Source organism: Trachymyrmex septentrionalis, unplaced genomic scaffold (genome assembly GCF_001594115.1).
Source record: "Trachymyrmex septentrionalis isolate Tsep2-gDNA-1 unplaced genomic scaffold, Tsep1.0 scaffold8, whole genome shotgun sequence".
NCBI classification, from domain to species: Eukaryota; Metazoa; Arthropoda; class Insecta; order Hymenoptera; family Formicidae; genus Trachymyrmex; species Trachymyrmex septentrionalis.
Window position 1 is genome coordinate 2,422,959 of NW_017305987.1, and position 18,134 is coordinate 2,441,092.

At 35.4% G+C, this 18,134-nt stretch overlaps 3 protein-coding genes across 7 annotated transcripts in view; all 3 read right to left on the bottom strand.

Moving 5' to 3' along the window:
* LOC108754411 (adenylate kinase) overlaps positions 1 to 766 on the bottom strand; it is a 2,982-nt gene extending 2,216 nt beyond the window's left edge. The window contains exon 1 of the mRNA XM_018496659.1: positions 387 to 766. Within this exon, the coding sequence (XP_018352161.1) occupies positions 387 to 491 (105 nt within the window). The 5' untranslated portion in view covers positions 492 to 766. The remainder of the gene's footprint in view (positions 1 to 386) is intronic.
* A 3,762-nt stretch (positions 767 to 4,528) lies between these two features.
* Positions 4,529 to 18,134, bottom strand: part of LOC108754523 (guanine nucleotide exchange factor DBS-like) — a 30,402-nt gene continuing 16,796 nt past the window's right edge. For 3 of the 5 annotated variants that reach the window (XM_018496902.1, XM_018496905.1, XM_018496903.1), the window contains exons 3-17: positions 12,658 to 12,753; positions 12,438 to 12,552; positions 12,220 to 12,310; positions 11,874 to 12,104; positions 11,539 to 11,798; positions 10,990 to 11,224; positions 9,715 to 9,909; positions 9,462 to 9,638; positions 9,212 to 9,397; positions 8,384 to 8,719; positions 7,998 to 8,315; positions 7,729 to 7,926; positions 7,441 to 7,649; positions 7,161 to 7,359; positions 6,831 to 7,058 (exon numbers count right to left, since the gene is read on the bottom strand). In XM_018496902.1, coding sequence (XP_018352404.1) covers positions 6,831 to 7,058; positions 7,161 to 7,359; positions 7,441 to 7,649; positions 7,729 to 7,926; positions 7,998 to 8,315; positions 8,384 to 8,719; positions 9,212 to 9,397; positions 9,462 to 9,638; positions 9,715 to 9,909; positions 10,990 to 11,224; positions 11,539 to 11,798; positions 11,874 to 12,104; positions 12,220 to 12,310; positions 12,438 to 12,552; positions 12,658 to 12,753 — 3,074 coding nt within the window. Of the gene's footprint in view, positions 7,059 to 7,160; positions 7,360 to 7,440; positions 7,650 to 7,728; positions 7,927 to 7,997; positions 8,316 to 8,383; positions 8,720 to 9,211; positions 9,398 to 9,461; positions 9,639 to 9,714; positions 9,910 to 10,989; positions 11,225 to 11,538; positions 11,799 to 11,873; positions 12,105 to 12,219; positions 12,311 to 12,437; positions 12,553 to 12,657; positions 12,754 to 18,134 lie in introns of all 5 variants that reach the window. The other 2 variants (XM_018496901.1, XM_018496906.1) reach the window with 2 other exon arrangements.
* On the bottom strand, positions 14,425 to 17,943 carry LOC108754524. Its single transcript, XM_018496907.1, has 3 exons — positions 17,535 to 17,943; positions 16,126 to 16,360; positions 14,425 to 15,575 (listed from the first exon to the last, which is right to left on the bottom strand). Exons 2-3 carry the CDS (start codon positions 16,330 to 16,332, stop codon positions 14,589 to 14,591), a joined length of 1,194 nt encoding a protein of 397 aa, XP_018352409.1. The 5' UTR covers positions 16,333 to 16,360; positions 17,535 to 17,943; the 3' UTR covers positions 14,425 to 14,588.

Sequence of the window (18,134 nt, forward strand, 5' to 3'; positions counted from 1 at the left end):
CAATATCTTTATGATATATTATTATGACTTCTACGTTCTACCTGAGTAATGAACTTTGGAATATCTTTCTTTGATTTTAATTAAAGTTATTTATAATTATAATAAATATAATATTCAACAAGATATTTCTAAGCTCAGCTATACATAAATATAAATGATGACGAGAAATTTATATCCATATTTTTGGCACTGACAAATGTTTTTGACATTGACAAATAATGAAATAACTGACAGAGAAGATTGGTACCAAGCAGCACTATCTTTCTAATTTTATTCAACTCAATTAGATCACACGTAAGATTCATTATCACATCAAAGAGCGACAAGTAGTTCGTCTGGAAAAAACAAATGAAGCATGAATTTTTATAGACGCAAAAGGAAAATACCTGAGTGCCCTTGCCGCTACCGGGTGGTCCCAACAGAACGGCATTAATCCCACTCGATGGAGTCTCGAGCTTTTCCTTTAGCACTACGTTCGTTTGCGGCGGCATATTTTACGATATTATCTTATTAATGGGATGAAAATTCGCGTGGTTATGTCACAATCGTCACAATTATCTCCGCGGCAACGCTACCACATTCGTCAAGGAAGCCGCAATTAATAATACAGTGTTACCCGTCACTGTCCGTCACTACAAGTGATTATCGCGCGCAACGAATCCCTGGAACATCCTTTCGGAACACACAACTTGACGCAAGATGCGTGCGTAAGCAAATCGGCGGTCGGTGAATATTTGGCCTTTGCTCGATGCGCGGCACACCACATCTGTCGACAATCGCAAGAAACGGTATCATCAGGTTGTCGATTTAAACTACTGCAGATATCGCATCGATAAGATAAAAATATAAAATGTAAAAAATATTAAACAAATATTTATTTATATATTTATAATACCTTGTCAATATATTAATTATGATTGATAGTTAAATATCAATATTAATTATATATAGTATATTCGCTGATAATATATTAGTTGCTTTCTATTTAAACACTAGTGAAACTGAATGTGAAGTGAGCTGAGATATTTTATAGATTCATTTTCAGACGAATGACGTCACTACTTGCTTACTTTGATAAAAAGTTATCATATGTCAACACAGGTTCATAACATCACTTTGAAGTGAGTTTAGCGAGACTCGCTAAAGTACACGGTCTCGATCTTGTGCAGATTAAAGATTTGAGTAAAAATGGTAAAAACTTGGTGAATCTCTTACTTGTCAGAATGCAAAAAGAACATTCAACTGAGTTATGATATCACAAATGAGAATTATCTGAGAATCGGTGTAAATGGAAAGCAACTATTATGTCGGTTATAAGTACAGCTGAAGTCATTTATTTAACCTTTATATTAACAGATCCATCAGTAAGTGCAGAAAATAACAACAAAATCACAACAAATCTCGCAAAAGTCTCGGCGTGTCTACCGATCGGACGTGTTATTGCGTCATTATCTTTGGAAAGTGTGACCGGCTTCAACACATAATTGAGTCTATGTTACTTTTTTTAGACTTTCGTATTCTGCATACTGTTTTTTATTACTCACCGCATAAGCGGCATTTTCAATTCTGGCCGTATCGACTCTGTGTTAGAGTTGGAGCCATTCTCACGCGAAGAAGAAGAATAACAACATCTCACAATAGGGCAAGTACCCCTGCACTAAATTTCCAGATATGTCCGAACATATTTGAAATTTAGTGCAGGGGAGGCTAATGTATTGATGTTATTTTTTACGTCTGATGGATCTTTTGATATAATTAAATAAATTAAAAAATAGTATGTTTAATCAGTACTATATATTGGGTGGTCCGGAAAGTCCGTGCGGATTTTACAATGAAAAATTGTATATACGATACCTTCGTAAAAAATGAACGAAATTTAAATTAAAAAAAATTTAAATTTAAAGCTTGAAATCTCTACTTTTAAAAGCTTATCACATTTTTTAAGTTTATATGAGTTTGATAATTTTTACATACCAAAAACTACGAGCTGAAAAAGATAAAAAAGTTTCTTTTCACTTTGGGGGTCTCTCACGTGCCCAAAAAAAAATTTACGAAAATTTTCGACTACCCATCGTGAAAACTTAAAGCTTTCCCTACAAAATCATTTTTTAAAAATGTTCCTATAATTTTTTGTTTCTGAGTTATTCGCGAGTTAAGTAAAAAAGCATTCTGATTTCGATTGCTCATAACTCCGATAAAAATCATCATATCACAATTTAAAAAACAGATTCTTAAAGCTGAAACTTTGCTCTAGCGAATGATATAATCGTAACGAAAATTTCACAACAAATAAAAAAACTTTTGAAAAATCAATGAAAAAATCCGCACGGACTTTCCGGACCACCCAATACCTTCTAAAAATGAATAAATATAATGCATGACTCTTCTTCGACGCTATATTTATAACTGATCATCAGCGAATATATTTACCGTTTGTTCTTCAGTAATAATATACTGATACGCTTTTAGAGATTATAATTTCTTAATTTGCAGAAAATTATAACCTCTAAAAGTGAATTAATCAATTATTATTGAGAAACACAGTAAATATTCATATATAAAACATAATTATTAAATTACATATAATAAATATACTATATGTTACACATGACCGTAATATCAAAATTAATTTGACTGCATGGTGAAGAGAAGATTATTAATGTGACAAAAGATGCCTTAATAGCATTTTAATAATTATCTTCTAACTAAAAATATTGCGATATCTCTTCGCAGAATTTCGCAAAAAAAAAAATTCCAGATATGGCAAACAAGGTCTAAATTATCAAATTAAGTACAAAAATTATAAAAATGTAAAATATATTGATAACTATTGATAATAATAATTTATAATTAGAGAGAGAGCTTCTCAAGCGGACATTTTTTTCAGCTAACTACTGAAGACGACAAAAAGCGGCGGGGTTTGCCAAGAACAAGAGAGCTGAAGCTTTTGCTGCTGATTCCATTTCAAGTTCTTGCGTTTAATGTTCCCGTTTAGTATTGCGGATACTTATACAAGTTTTGACAAATGATTGCACGCAAGGATGCTCTCGGACACAAGTTGAAAAACAAAACTCCTGTGACACGCATGAATGCATGAATGAAACGGTCAAATATATAAAAATCGCGGTGCATTCGGTTCCCTTCTTCGAAGACGATAGAGACGAAGATGGGTGCCAATCAAAAGTGTGTGATCGTTTCTCGCTACTTGGTAATCGCATTTCCGTTCGTACACGAAGGATTTATCCAACCGAATGAATTTGCGTTTTTATGTAACGCAGAATTCGATATAAATAGACATTCCAACGATCAATTTAAGCTCGAGCGATTCTTTTGCATCCTATATATAAAAATATCGCTTCTGAGAGCTTCCGAGAAATCCCTCTCCCGCGAGGAATTAAGATTACACCTACGATTACAATCGCAGATTACACATAAAAAGAAATTATGAAAAGCTCAAAAGATCGCATTTTCCGAAGAAGTAATCGAAAGAAGAGAAAGCGTACGCAACGGTCATTAATTACAGTCGGCGAGAAATGATCGCGTAAACGCGAATGTAATGCAAATAGGAGAGATTTCGGCAGCCTCTTTGTTACATGTTATATGCAAAAATAGATTTACTATCACCCTCTTGCGCCGACGAGGAACGACGAGAGAAACCGTCCGTTTAAGGAAATCGCGGCCGAAACGTCGAACTCCTCGCGTTTCTTCTTCTTTCCTCTCCCAAAAGATTACATCTACGTTTGCGCGATCTTTGCCAGGGTTGTCACAAATTCTTCATCCTAAAATTCCATAATAATTTTCTCTGATTTCCAGACAAAACTTCATCATTTTCTCTGAAGCTTTCAATACTTTGAATTTTTTTTTATTTCATCCTGATTTGGAAACCGTCAAATATTTATTGAGAGAGTAATTTAACATAAATAGTAATGTAAATTATTGTTAGTGTTGCTGACACTGCTTTCAATTTTTTAATTGTTAAATTAGTAGTATCCAAAATTACATGATGTAAGCACGCATATTAAACTTCTTTTATTTTCTAGAAAACTGCAAAATTCCCTGACTTTTTCCTAATTTCTCTGATTTCGAGTTTTGTGACAACTCTGTTTATTAATATCGTGATACCGACTATGACGAGAGATTCACTCGTAGAAACCTGTTTCTATTCACCCTGGTGGTCGCCGAGGAAAGTATCGCTTCTTCGGTCATGTTTTATCATGCTTTATCATGAATTATCGTTATATAAACGAACACATTGTCATGCATCCTCCAACAGCGGGTATATAATTATTGTCTATGTATATATGTATGTGTATGTGTGTATACATATACATGTGTATATTTATAGATTCTACAAAAAACGTGTCTTGCATGTTTAGATATCACCCTTGGCTTGGTCGCTTTTTAACGCGATTTACATAGATGAGGAATCGCTCGCAAGATCCACGAACGACTTCCAGCGAAGGTGACAATTTGCGGAAACGTTCGCGGACAATAAATACAACGAGCGGCATTTTATTATTATTTCTTTCGAGTTAAACTGTTATCAATGTCTTCTCTTTATACAGAATCGTAAAAAAGAAAAAAAAAACGAAATTGACCGCACATTATCTTCGATATCGCAACGCAAGCGGATGCATCGAGAAAATGTATCGTGTTAAACTAACATTGCTCGTTTGATTGAAATTTTATGGTCAATATAAGGACGGCGTACAAATGGATGTATACACATAGATGTATTGCAATTCTAAGTGCGACTGAGGAAACGTGGAAAATAACAGACGTGACGAAGAAGAAATACCGTGCTTGTACGATCGGAGGTGCAAGTTGTGCAAAACGCAAGTTGCCCAACAAGAAACGAACTCACATATACTTGATCTAAGATTTACGCATCGTAAAATTTGCGTAAGTTACGCAATAGCTCTCAACGTATCGCATTTACATCAATTGTAAATCAGTCTGAAGCAGCCTGAGCCAGTATAAATCATCGTAACTCTCTTATCGCGATATAAATAATTGTCTACTCTCAATAAATATAGCTAATAAATATCTAATAAATATCAATAACTCTGTACAAATAAAAATACTCGGATTATAAATACTAAAGCAGAGACTCATGTAGGCTATATAAGAATAAAAGTTGCAATCATGTCCTTTTGCGTATCATAGGAGCGGACACAATTAACGCACGCGACATCGGAGAGAAAATCATAGCGATCGGGATGATCCCCCTTAAATTATGTTATCCGTATTCGTACAAACATTTCAGTACAAATAATACTATTATACATTGTCGTATATATCATAATGGAGACTTATGAAATTGGTGGGTTTCGCTAAAAGATTGCTTATTGTATAATCCTAAAGTATATATTATGCATTAAGATTTTTATCGGTATCAGATATTGCATGTTACTTGGTGTTAACCGGTTAGCCTCCTAGAAAATTTGTGTACACATTGTATATGATTCTTTGAACCCTCTCTGTCCCACCACCTACCACCGCACATTACTCTCCCGAAACGAATGGTTCACATATAGTGATAGTAACATCTCAAGCTTATATTTGGTCGCAATGACTCGTCAACAATATATCTAACGTCCTAAGAGAATGGCATAATATTAATTAAACGTCTCTTTCTCTGCAGATGTTTACAATGATTAGTTTGTAGAAGCATCGGTCTAACGGTTTTTTTTATCACACGTTTTTTCCCCTTTTTTAAAGGCTCGAGGATTTATCTTAGCGAATATTTTATATTTCAACCCTCGGAAGCAAATTCTATATTTCAATCGTCGAAAAACAAAACATTTAGGATACTCTTAAAGCCCGTAAAACTGCGCTAAATTGTACTATTCGGTTGTTAACGATGCATCTAGGGTTCTATCTAAGAACTCTAAGCCAACATATGATGATACTTAACTGACGCGATCGACGGCAACGCGTCTGACGGTCGTTATTTAATTACTCGCGACGCCGTAAAATACACCGAGCAAGGATAAGATTGTTTATCGGGTTCGTCCAGCCGGCAAATGAAGTTACGCGTGTCATCGACAAAACGTTGTGGACAAAAATGTCACGCGTCTTCCTCCCTTTCTCTTTCTTATAACAATATTAAACTTTGGAATAATTGCGTACAGCCGATATTTGATTACTCGGGTCGCAAGTAGAACTACCATTTACAGAATACGCTTACATACTTCTTCATGCAAATTCTTTTTAAAATTATAAGTAACCTAACGCGAGGACGCGTGCGATTTAACGTCAGAGTCATGTCTCTTCCTTCCTTCTGAGTACGACATGTGCATCGTTATTATTAGAAATTGTAGTAATTGATACGAGATCGTCTCGTAATCCATTGTGCGTGTGCACGTACATATCCCGACTTAATTCAACGCTACATTTTGTACAATTCAGTAAATGTCGTGCTCGAAAACGAGCTCATCCAATTTGATGCAACTGCAACAACTTGTTCAATCAACCGTTTGCAGTGCGATCGTCGTGAAATGTCAAGTGCCTTGTTCCATTTTATCTTCCTTTCGTTATGCATTATAAAATCCCCGTGAACGTAAAAATTCTGTTCAACTTAATGTTTCTCGCAAACGCAAAAGCGTTACTCAACAAGCCTTGTATATGCTGGATTGTGTAAGAAAGGTACACAAAATGACGCAACTCATCATCTCGTTTAAATGTAAAAGATTTCCAAAAATCGTTCGTTATTTAGGAAAATCCTTGAGATATCGAACGACGGATATCTCTCTAACGCGACCGCGGAGGTCTCCAGAGAACAAAGATCTAACACACTAGCGGATTCTCTAGTGTGTTAGTCTCCTGTTTCATATGGTCTCTTGACTGTTCACCGACTGCGAACTGCGTGATGTTTTCCGACTGATTGGTTCCAAGTATGCCGCGGGTGCCCAGCCCTCCACGCCGCTGCCGATCAGTTTGACGAACCACCAGCCGGCACAGCCGACTTTGAGAAGCTCCAAGGTATCACCCTCGCGCATCGTGACTTCAGACTGCCCCACCGCGCAATAATCGGCCAATGCCACGTACCTTCCACCCTACGATCATGAGACAAATGCATTTACTTGTCAAAAAGAAAGAATACTTTAGTCCAAGACTTCGTCTCAATGTTTAAATTCTTCAATGAAGAAAATACTTACAGGTGCCGGTCCCGGACTGTCGCCAAATGCGTCCTCGTCATCCGTATTGCTATTTTCCGAACTCCACGCCGCATCCTCCTCTGTGGACTGCGACACGTCAGTCATGTGAGAGATAACGCTGTTACTGTCAACGGATAGCGTTCGCAAAGATCCCGATATACTGCCTTGAGCTTCCCACGAGATAGTTTGTCTCAAGGGCCTTTGAAAGAAGAAAAAGTGATGAAATATTCCAAGGATTGGAATGTATGTATATTATTAATTTTTAGCAAGAATCACATACTTATGATTGGATTTTCCAAGAGCTGAATTCTGTTTGCCTTTAAGTTCGGCTAGCTGGGACATCAGAACCCCTTTAATATGGCGCACCCAGGATTGCTTCACATCGATGCTCGGCGCTTGTATCGTGTGTACTTCAGCTCTACCTTGTAACCATATCTCAAATCGTCTGGCGTCGCCTTTCACTGACTCCGTTAAACCAATCTGGGACATCTGCATTAAACAGAATTACGTGTAAATTACTTAAATATGATTAAATAGAAAAATAGGTAATTTTAAGATTGAAAAATACCTTCAAATATCTTTTAAAATGATACGTAGCTTTGTCGTGAGCTTGAGGTTTGCTGTGTTTACAAAATATCAGAGCCTTTTCATATAAGAAAATATGTCGCTGAGATGGTTTTAATCGCAACAGTCGCTCCCGTTTACTACTGCTCCAGACACTAAATGAGCCTTGTAACAATAATTCACCCTGTGCACTCAAATCGCCCTATAAATGCAGAGATACAATAAAAGATAAGATACAATAAATCGCGACAAAAATAAAGTTAAAATGCTTACTCCAAATCCTGTTATCGCAGTTTGATGCATGCTGTCATTAACACATTTTAACACAACTAGCATGCAATCCAGCGCTTCCTGTAACTCGGTGCAGCACGAAGGTTCATCGCTATACTTTAATAAATCTTTTAACAACAACTGGTACTTAGTAATTCGCTGAACAGGCTTGAGAAGGTAGGCAGCGAGCGGCAGCTTGTGACCAAGCTTCTGCTGGCAAGCTGCGAGAAATTGTGGCTCGCTTTGTATTTGTTCGCGCAATCTTTCAGATCGCGTAATGTTTTGACAATAATAACTGTACAATCTAAAGAACATCTCACGCTAAAAATATAAATGAAATTAGTATTTAAACAGACATAGCATGTATATATAAGTGCTGTGTAACTCACCCTTTGAACAAAGCACAAAGCGACGAGCTCAGTATTCGAAATGCAGTTCTCCAAATCCCTTAAAAAGGTCTCCCCATGAAAAATATAAATATCCTCTAAATTTCCAAACAATACATCCGCTTTTCCAACTAGTGCAGCGGGTATCAAATGAACCATCGCCTCGTTTGTCATTTCCATCTTGTAGCCTTTAATGATCGAACCAAGTTCTGCGACATAGATTCGCTCAGTTTCTACGAGTTCGGTCAAGACGTGGCCGCGCTTTAAGCGTAAAGCTTCGACGTCTCGAGGTTCGCTTTCCGGCGACGAAGACTCTCCCTCTATAGGACTCATCTCCATCTTAAATAAATAAAAAATGTATATATGTACAAAAAATTTATGAAATAAAATAACATACAGTAGAACTTCGTTTATCCAAATATGTTGAAAGACAGTTGCAATAACCAAATGGTTCCGATAATAGAGACTCATTAGTTCTCCCCTCTACTAACACCTATTAGTTCCGATAATAAGAGCTAATTTCAGAAAATTGAAGTCGAGCACGTCAAACTCTTGTTATCTGAACTACATCGCTGTAGTTGCAAAAATTATGTATAATAGAACTTTGTTTTTTTTTTTCTGCGTTCCATTTATATGAACAAGTTCGTGCTCAGTTCGTGCTCAGTTCGTGTTCAGTTCGTGTTCAGTTCCAAATATACAACGTCGCAGTTCCGATAAGAACTCAGCTATGAGTTAGTATATTTAGAACTAATCACAAACTTATTCGTATAAACGGAACTCTACTGTATATAATTTTTCAAATATTATTTATAAGTAAAAAAGGAAATTTACCTTTGGCATGGTATTAGCTTTTTTGAGAATTCTGCCAGACTTTACGGTTTGAGGCAGTGATTGTAAGGGTTTGACTGGTTCTGGAGTAACGGTTTGTACTGGTCTGGCTGGTTTAATCAATTGTTGTTTTAGTGCCATTATTCTCTTGTCGCACATCAAAGATACGTCTTCTATCCTTTGTAGAACCTATGAAACAGATTTCGTATCAAGAGCGTATATCTTACGATAAGAAAATCTCAGAAATACGTACTTGTGTGATGAGTGCTTTAGTTTCTGGCATTACAGAATCCTGGAAGATACATCGGGGATGATGAAATTCCTCCGCGGCTTCAATTAATTGTTGCAGCTCTTGAAGCGCCTGATCCGGTGGCGTGGTGCTATTCTGCGACGCTAGCAATTCTATCCCTCGCGTACACCAAGTGTTAGCCTAATTAATTAACAAAGAATTAATTCTTTTGTCGGAAGGAGAGCAAGTAGATCTGAAAGACAAGCTGTGAACGCACCTTATCTATACGCTCCATGAGTTCCCTGCACTTGGTCAGCATAAGGAGTCGTCTCTCGAGTCTCTGACTGAGAATAGTACAGACTCTCTGCAACTCCACGCATTTGGGTTCCACAACGTCCGCTGGGCACTGATGCCTGCCGGACAATAGCTGTTGACCAGCGGATATCACCTCCTCTGCGCGATCTATGTCTCCCTATAAACACATGTAATTACATTTATGCACGATAACGCGATTAGATGTCGATATATAAATGAAAGTGCTACGAACAACCATGGCATGTTTCTTAGTCTCATTAATCGTCTAGAAAGAAAAATTCTCGTAAAAGAAACAAAAATACACTATTATATATGCGTGCAATGCAGAGATCGAGAAATCATAATGATAGTCACATTCTCAAAAGTTCATCGTGCCAGTGATCGGACATGAATCAAATCTCCACCGGTTTTCCGATGACACTTATGCGTGCATTTCAACTAAAAGAAGTAAGAAAACGAAATAAGATATTAGCTTAAACGGTAAATAACGAGTAATCAAAATTTAATTCATGTAGCGCCTACGAAATACTTGTTGAAACGTAACGTTTTCTATTTCAGTCCAAGACACGATAAGTATAAGACTGAGACATATGTAATACGTAGATGCTAAGATATCAAAATCTCTGTGTCTCAAAATGTATTACAGAAGTCTATTACAGAATACATGTATGTTGTTAAGTGGATTGCTTACCAAGACCCAAATCCACATGGTATGCAACAAATAGGACTATCGACAAAATGAGGAAAGCGGTGCAAAGTAACATTTGTGCATGATGTGCGTTATATATATTACTGCTGGTAATCATGTTCAAACCAGAATTGCGTGTTACATATAAACATGATGACAGATATTTAAATTTCTAGCATAATCATAATTTGCAAGTATAATATTTCTATCTCGTTACGGAATTTATATCGCAAGAGAAATAGTTTCATAATGAATAAAAAAAAGTACTAGTTTGAATAGTGCATTTTGGTGCTTTGAGTGCAATGTTTCGAAGTTAAAAATTAGCAATGTTGTTAAATTGTTTCTACTAACAATAAGTCATCGTATAATCATATTAGTTTCATGGGCCTTTAGCTTTATAATTCTTTAGCTTTATCTTTCAACAAACTTTTATGCTATTTGAAAATCTAATTGTTCCGAAATTTTTATTAGGCATTTCATCAATAAAATGATCAAATATATTAATTCGATATATTGTAGTATCTTGAAAAATTAAAAAATATTACGTACTCTGCATATTCGCTGAAATGCCGATGTGTCGTGCAATAATTGCTCCACTCTTGCTTGCGTCTCGCCGACTTCCGTCATTTCTTCCGCCGTCTTTAAATGCTGATCTAATGTCGCTTGCAATTCTCGAAAATCTTGCTCGAATTGCCGCAGAGCCAGACAGTGTCTCAAACGTGAGCTATGATGCGACCAAAACAAGTCGAAAGTTCGTTCAGTTTCCTCCAACTGAACAAGTAGTCTGAAATTAAATTAAAAATATATTCAACATTCAATATTATAATAGTCAAAGAATTTATAAATGTTTTCTTTTCTTTTTAGATTTTCTTATTTTCTTATTAAGACGCGTTCCCACTGAAGGTAATCGCGTCAATCGGCAAACTGGTTCTTCTTCTTTTTTTATAAAAGAAAAAGTTGGCACGATTAACTTCATTGGAGATGAACTTTTTAGATTAGATTTCTTGTTAGATTATAATTCAAATAAAAAGCAATTGATTTGTAAATGATTTCGTCAAATTTATTATTAATTATCGATTTCTTTTTTTATTTCTTTACCTCTCTACTGCAGCAACATTTCCTAATCTGTCGGCCGTTCCTTTCCCTGTCAGCTGCCGTACACTATCCAAAAGGGCTTCTCCGTGCCTAGCAGCGCTGAGTATTTCTTCTTTTAACTCGTTATACTCAGCTTGTTGCTGCGACAATAACGTTGTCGTAGCTAGAGTGTTGTTAGGAAATTCCACTTCGGCCAAACGTCGCGTGAAAGAGTCCAACGCGAGGGACACGTCTTGTGTCATCGATGAAAACTTTTCCAAACTCTGCACAAAATTTATTAATACAAAATGCACAAGTTAATTTCATTCAATATCATTAAATTTGTTTCACGTATTTACAATTCTGTTTTGTATCCAAGTATGATGGCAATATGGTAAATCGCCACCGAGTTGCTCGGTAAGCTGTTCCTTCTCTATGAACTCGTGTAGCTCGGCGACATTAGCTAAGAAAATAACTCTAAACTTGAAATCCTCCCGAAATAATTTATTCGACACTTCCGAAATAGCCTTTTGTAAAAATCCAACGGGTCGTAGTACATACGCGACGTGTACTAAGCCAGGAAAAAATGCCTGGAAAAAAAGCCAATAAAGACTTATAATAAGAATAATTATTCTCAATTTCAGTCTAAATTTTTGGACAGATAAGCCTGTACGAATTATTGTACGATACGTTGAATGCACTTACAGAAATTTTTAGAAGTACCGTTTTCACTGAATTCCACTTATCGTTTCTCCGATCAATTATTAAATGAAATCCAAGATCAGCTTCTTGCAGCCTAGGTGATAAAGTTTAAAATACGAATGTAATCTAATTTAATTCAGACAATTAAATGATTTAACACAAAAAGAAAAACAAAATCACGCATAAATTAATCGCGTTGAACTAATCGGCTGTATTCTTACGTTGGCACAGAAGTTAGATACAGCATAAGACGCTGATAGTCCAAATCAGTCAAGTTATGAAAATTGCCATTATCTGGAAATGTAATTATAGGACATCCCTCTCGCGTTTTTCCTCCTGAAAAGAAACAAGGGAGGAGCTATTTAAAAACACTAATCTTGAAGGAAGTAAATCTCGGAAGTAAAATCTCAGAGTATAGCTTATAGCGTTTTAGATATTTACCAGCAATAATAGCATATTGTGCTTGGAGAAGGTCTGCGACGTCTCGAACTGCCAAATCTCCGTTTTCTATCTCGCCTGTCATACTCTCTACATCTTCTGGAACCAAATATGTTGCCCTTCTCATTATGATCGTCACCAATATCACCAATATTTTTAAGAATATATTCTAGATTTTTTTTATATTTCATATGTTGCTTATTTAAATTAATAATTCATAATAAATTCCTTAAATTAATAAAAAATGTACATTTAAAAATTACTTAATAAATAGTATAGTATAGTTAGAAATTAATTAGAAATCACTGCTTCATTTTTATACATTTAAATATTTGCAAATATACAGACATTACTCATATAATTCATGTATATTTATGCAATATAAATTTTATTGAATACTTTTAACATAATCACGGTAATAGAAACTTTTACCATGTATTTTATTCTTGAATTAGCATTAAAAATTGTCCGAATTATTTGAAAAAAGAAAAAATTACTACATTTCGCAGTAGGTGTCACAATATTCAATTGTAGCAAAAAGCTCAAATAATTTAACGATTCCAGTTGACACTCTGTTATGCAATTGTTTACAGTGAATGCACGGCTCAAGTCTCACTGGTATACTGAATGCGTGTACCTGATCAGAAGGTTGCACTCACATGACCTTGCTCATGCCACTGAGCTGAAACAGTTTCCTGCAGTACCCACAATATTGCTGATATAACTGTAAACCAAGAGGCTCTCAAACGGGAGATTATATCCTTAATTATGCCAAGAATCTTGAAAGACAAGATAGTTAATTTCTAACTACCGATACATCCTAGAAAACACCTAGTCCCGCAACGGTTCAACGCCTCTTCTATCTTTGCATAAGAAATGAGGTTTTAGATATGAGCCATTAAAAGAAAAGGAAATTAACCATAAGTTATATATAATACGCATTATTTTTAGTATTTTTAAAACTCTTTAAAAATCAGAGTTTTATGATAAATGTAACTAGAAAAAATAATGCAACTAGAATTTTATCTGCTATTTATTAATATTAGATTTTATCTCTGCTCATTAATTAATTTAAATTCGGTTTCGTTTTATATGAGAATATAAAAAATATACACGCTTTTATACATACATGTTATAAATAAAATATATAAATTATGTATACATAATATGTAGTTAGTAACGATAAAGAAAGTTTATATTTACATGAATTGAGAAGCACTGTAGTTGTTATTACTATAGTTACTTCATTTCCATGTCTGGAATTCAAGAAAGATAAGAGATATTAAGATTCTATACTTTTTGGTATCAGTTCATTGAACTCTCATATACATATAAGGTGATGATATAAAGGTCATGAAAAATAAGATATAATTATTTTTCATAGTTTCAAAGAAAAAGTTTTATTATATGAAATAAGATAGACTGAACATTTTTAACAAATACAATTTATGTAATTATTCATTTTCATTGTTTCTACAGAAGTTTTACATATGAATGTATTATCTACAAACATTTGGCTAAATGCTTTTTATTGGTTGCAGAAATATTTCATACATCCAAATGTTTTTGATAGAACATAGCTTATTTATATTTGTTACACATCTACATGTTTTTGATAGAACACAACTTGCTTATTCAATATAACAAAAAATATACATACTTATATTTCAACAAAATTGTACTTAATAGCAGCATAAGTTAAAATCTTTGTATATAATTTCATATATCGTTCATATATATTAAAAGATTATTGTACTTACATATTTCTCATATTGGTATTACTGATTTTCAGTTTAAGATCGGGAGCAATTGTCAGGGAAATACAGCCTTACATTATATATCACATTCATATATTGTACACACGCATACCGTTTGTATAAAATTATTTTTTCATTATTTTGTTTTTCAGTCTTCCACGTTATACGCTTTTGTTTTCAATCGTGATAACAATTGAGTACCAGCCCGCGCGTAGTAACTTGATAAGTCGCAGTGCAGCTGTCGTGCAAGTTTCTGATAGGCGTCAGCACGTAGGTATCGGTCTGTCCTAGATCACTGGTTATCACCAACGGTAGTATCTTACTGCCTTTCGCCTCGAGGGCGATTTCCGACTTGGGTGATCTCCGTTGGCCCGTGTCGTCTCTCGCATCGGACTCGGTCGTACAGTGATTCTGCGCGGTCTGGCTTCTCGCGAACTCCAGTTTGGCGAATTTCACCTGCGGGAATTGCACCTTCATGAAACGCCGAAACGTCGAGTAGCCCAATTTCTTGACGTTGGGCGACACCTTCTTGCAGTACTGCATGTATAAGTCGTGCACAGTTTTCCGCGTTAAATCCGACGGTAGATGCAACGGCGCGTTCTTGGCGAGTTTGGTCTTCTGCTTCGTCTCCTGCATCTCGATGAAATTCTTCAGGAATTTCATCGCGATCTTATATGTTTCCAGCGAGAACGTGTTGTGCGGTATTTTACCGTGATTACCGTGCACGCGCGGCGTCACACCGTGCGTCATCAGATGCTTCCGGATTCGCTTGAGCTGATAATGTGTACAATTCTCTAGATACAGGAAAGCGTCCAGACACACTCTTCGACCCTGATAAACGTACTGCGCACGTAATCTACGTCGTTCCGTGTGCCGGGCTGTTTGATAGGGATCCGTCAGACAGGCCATCGTCACGCCCATTAAATACATGTCATGCTCGGCTTTAGTTAGTTCCGCGATGTTTAACCTGTGCCGATAAACCACCTCGGGATTTAGGCCTTTGAAGCACTCATCTTCGACACACTCGCAGCCTTTCTTGAAGCGCTCCACCACTTGGGACAGATTGTCCTCCAATTTTGTAGGCTCGCTACTCGTTTGACTGTTCCGAACCTTCTTGACCTTTGCAACGGTCTTCTTTGGCTTGCTGGTGGAATCCTCGTTTTTCTAACAATAAAAATAAATCGATGCATGTCAAGCAAATTGTCAATTTTAGATTGCAAGAAACTGTTTAATACAATCTAACGTGCACTTATCGATAAGATATATAAATTATACTAAAATATCAAATATAAATTTCATGGAATTTTTTTTTGAAAAAAAAAAAAAAAAAGGAATCAAATAAGAAAAAGAATCTTATTTTTAGTAAAAGCACATCTTGAAGCTTATTAATAATATTCATATATACGTAGATTAGTATCATTTAATAATTGGCAATCAATGTAATTTTTGATTAAAATTGATGTTATTTCTAGTTACAGTTTATCATTGCATTTAAAATGTGAATTTTAAACTATCAATGCGCAATTTATAGAACTGTGATGAAAAATGTAAGTTTACATATATACAATATATACATATTATTAAGCATCACAATCTTTCGATCAAAAACAAGATTCTTTTTCTTTAAATAATTTATTATTATTGATATAATTTCCACTAAAAATTGTATATAAAAATAGATGCAACTTAATAATTTAAATAATTAAAATTTTACCTTCGTCCCTGCATCTGTTACTACTTGCTCCTTTGTTGCTATATTTTTATCAGCAACAGCAACTTGTATATTAGTTTTCACTTTTTCCTTATTATTTTCCAACACTGGCTCCATTATAGTTTCCTTTGTTATTTTATTTTCATCAGCAACAGCAGCTTCTGCATTAGCTTTCACTTTTTCTTTGTCGTTTCCTGACATTAGCTCCATATTGTATCTCAAGTCATACAATAGTTTCCTGTCATGATAAAATAATATATCTTAGCATCTCGGATAAAATAATTACAATTATCTAATAATCGCACAAATTTCAGTGACAATAAATTGCGGGAACAAAACAAGATTTAGAGTATACTCGAAGATTTAAATAGATTTGGAAAATATTGTTATGCATAAAGACAACTAAATTTTTCAAGGGTAAATGATAATTTTGCAAGATTTAAATTTCAATAATTTTTAGACTTTAATCTCCTTTTAATTTCATCGCGTTTTGTTTCGTTCACCTTTCTCTTCAACCAACAAATACATACCACTTTTATTATGATAGAAAGTGTGCGAAAGTGCAGTTCAATACAGCTACATCAAAAGGGCTGTTTTCTTGTTAGGAATGCTTTTCATTTGCTGACACAAGTGGACACAAATGTCGTCTTGTGTCAGCAAATAAAAAGTGATGTTTGTATCGACTTGTGTCAATAAATGGAAAGCACCTACAGTCAACACTTTTGACACAAATCGACACACGTTGAATCCATCTACAATTTTGTTCAAACTCGATCGACACTTTTCGATTTTGTTCGGAAGGAGAATTGGTATGTGATTTTAATCAATTGAATAATATTAGAACGCACCCAAATCAACTTTTATCATTTGTAATATATACAATATTGGAAAATACACTGTTTGAGAAATTTTAAATGGCTAATTGTAAATTCTGTGAGGTTAGATACTAAAAATTCGCTCATACATATGGCATTCCATTTAAATTTTAAGTGGCAAATTGTACTCAAATGTGTTAATTGTGTCGACTTATATCTCCTCAAAAGAAAACAAAAGAAAATAGATACTCATGTATTCAGCTCCTTCAAGCTGCACCTTCTGCACTTGCTAAAATGAGATAACTGTGTACATACACATGATCCGGAAATGTCTGGAATAATTCAAGGAAGAAAATCGGAGTGAAGTGTACGGAGTACAGTTAGGAAGATCAGATTTCAAAGATGAGTTTCCCTGGACCAAGTATTCCGTAGAAAATAGGAAAGTGCAAGCAGAGTTTGGAGTGAACGCGGTGTCGCACGAGAGTGCAGAAAGTGCAGCCGCGACCATAAGATCGAGAGTCGCTGATCGCCCCCCTCGATCGCCAACTTTCGTCCCTATGGCCTGTTACGAGTGCTACGTCGACAGCTTTAACTCACCGTGTTTCGACGGGTTGTCACGAGCTCCACGGCTTGTCCATCCAACAGTTCGACGGATGTCGGGTTGACGAAATGGCGTCCAATGATGTCTATGTGAACTCGCTCTCGCAGCACGTAACAATGAATCACAATGAATCGCGCCGTAATACACAGCTAGTACTCCCGACGAAATAGCGAACGTCTCGTTCGTGTTATTGTCGTGACGAAAGGGAGGGGGTTCTCCTTCAGGGCCGTCTATGATAGTACAGTACCCTGCACTTTTCATCTCATTATCGCGCCGCGATAAAAAGTATCGCGGACACACATTTGAATTTGCCTTGGTAGCAGAAAACGTTCAATTACGTTTTACGCTATAATCGAGAGGTTAGATTGCGATAGAATCTTCTGTTCTTATCATAAGAATAAAATATGATCATATGTATACAATATCTTAGATAGTACATAATATTTATAAAATATTTACAAAATATTTATGAATATTTATAAGATTTATTATAAATATTATGGAACATTTATTGTAAATGTTAAAGTAAATGCTATGAAAATATTTAATGAGACATGATCCAAGTAAAAAATACTTATTAGAAATATTTATCATAA

What these genes read in the sequence shown, in the direction of transcription:
- LOC108754524 (XM_018496907.1), bottom strand. Translation starts at nt 16,332, where the DNA reads ATGGAGCTAATGTCAGGAAACGACAAAGAAAAAGTGAAAGCTAATGCA. An exon ending in TAACAGATGCAGGGACGAAG is followed by an intron (nt 15,576 to 16,125) that starts GTAAAATTTTAA and finishes TTTTATTGTTAG; the next exon opens with AAAAACGAGGATTCCACCAG.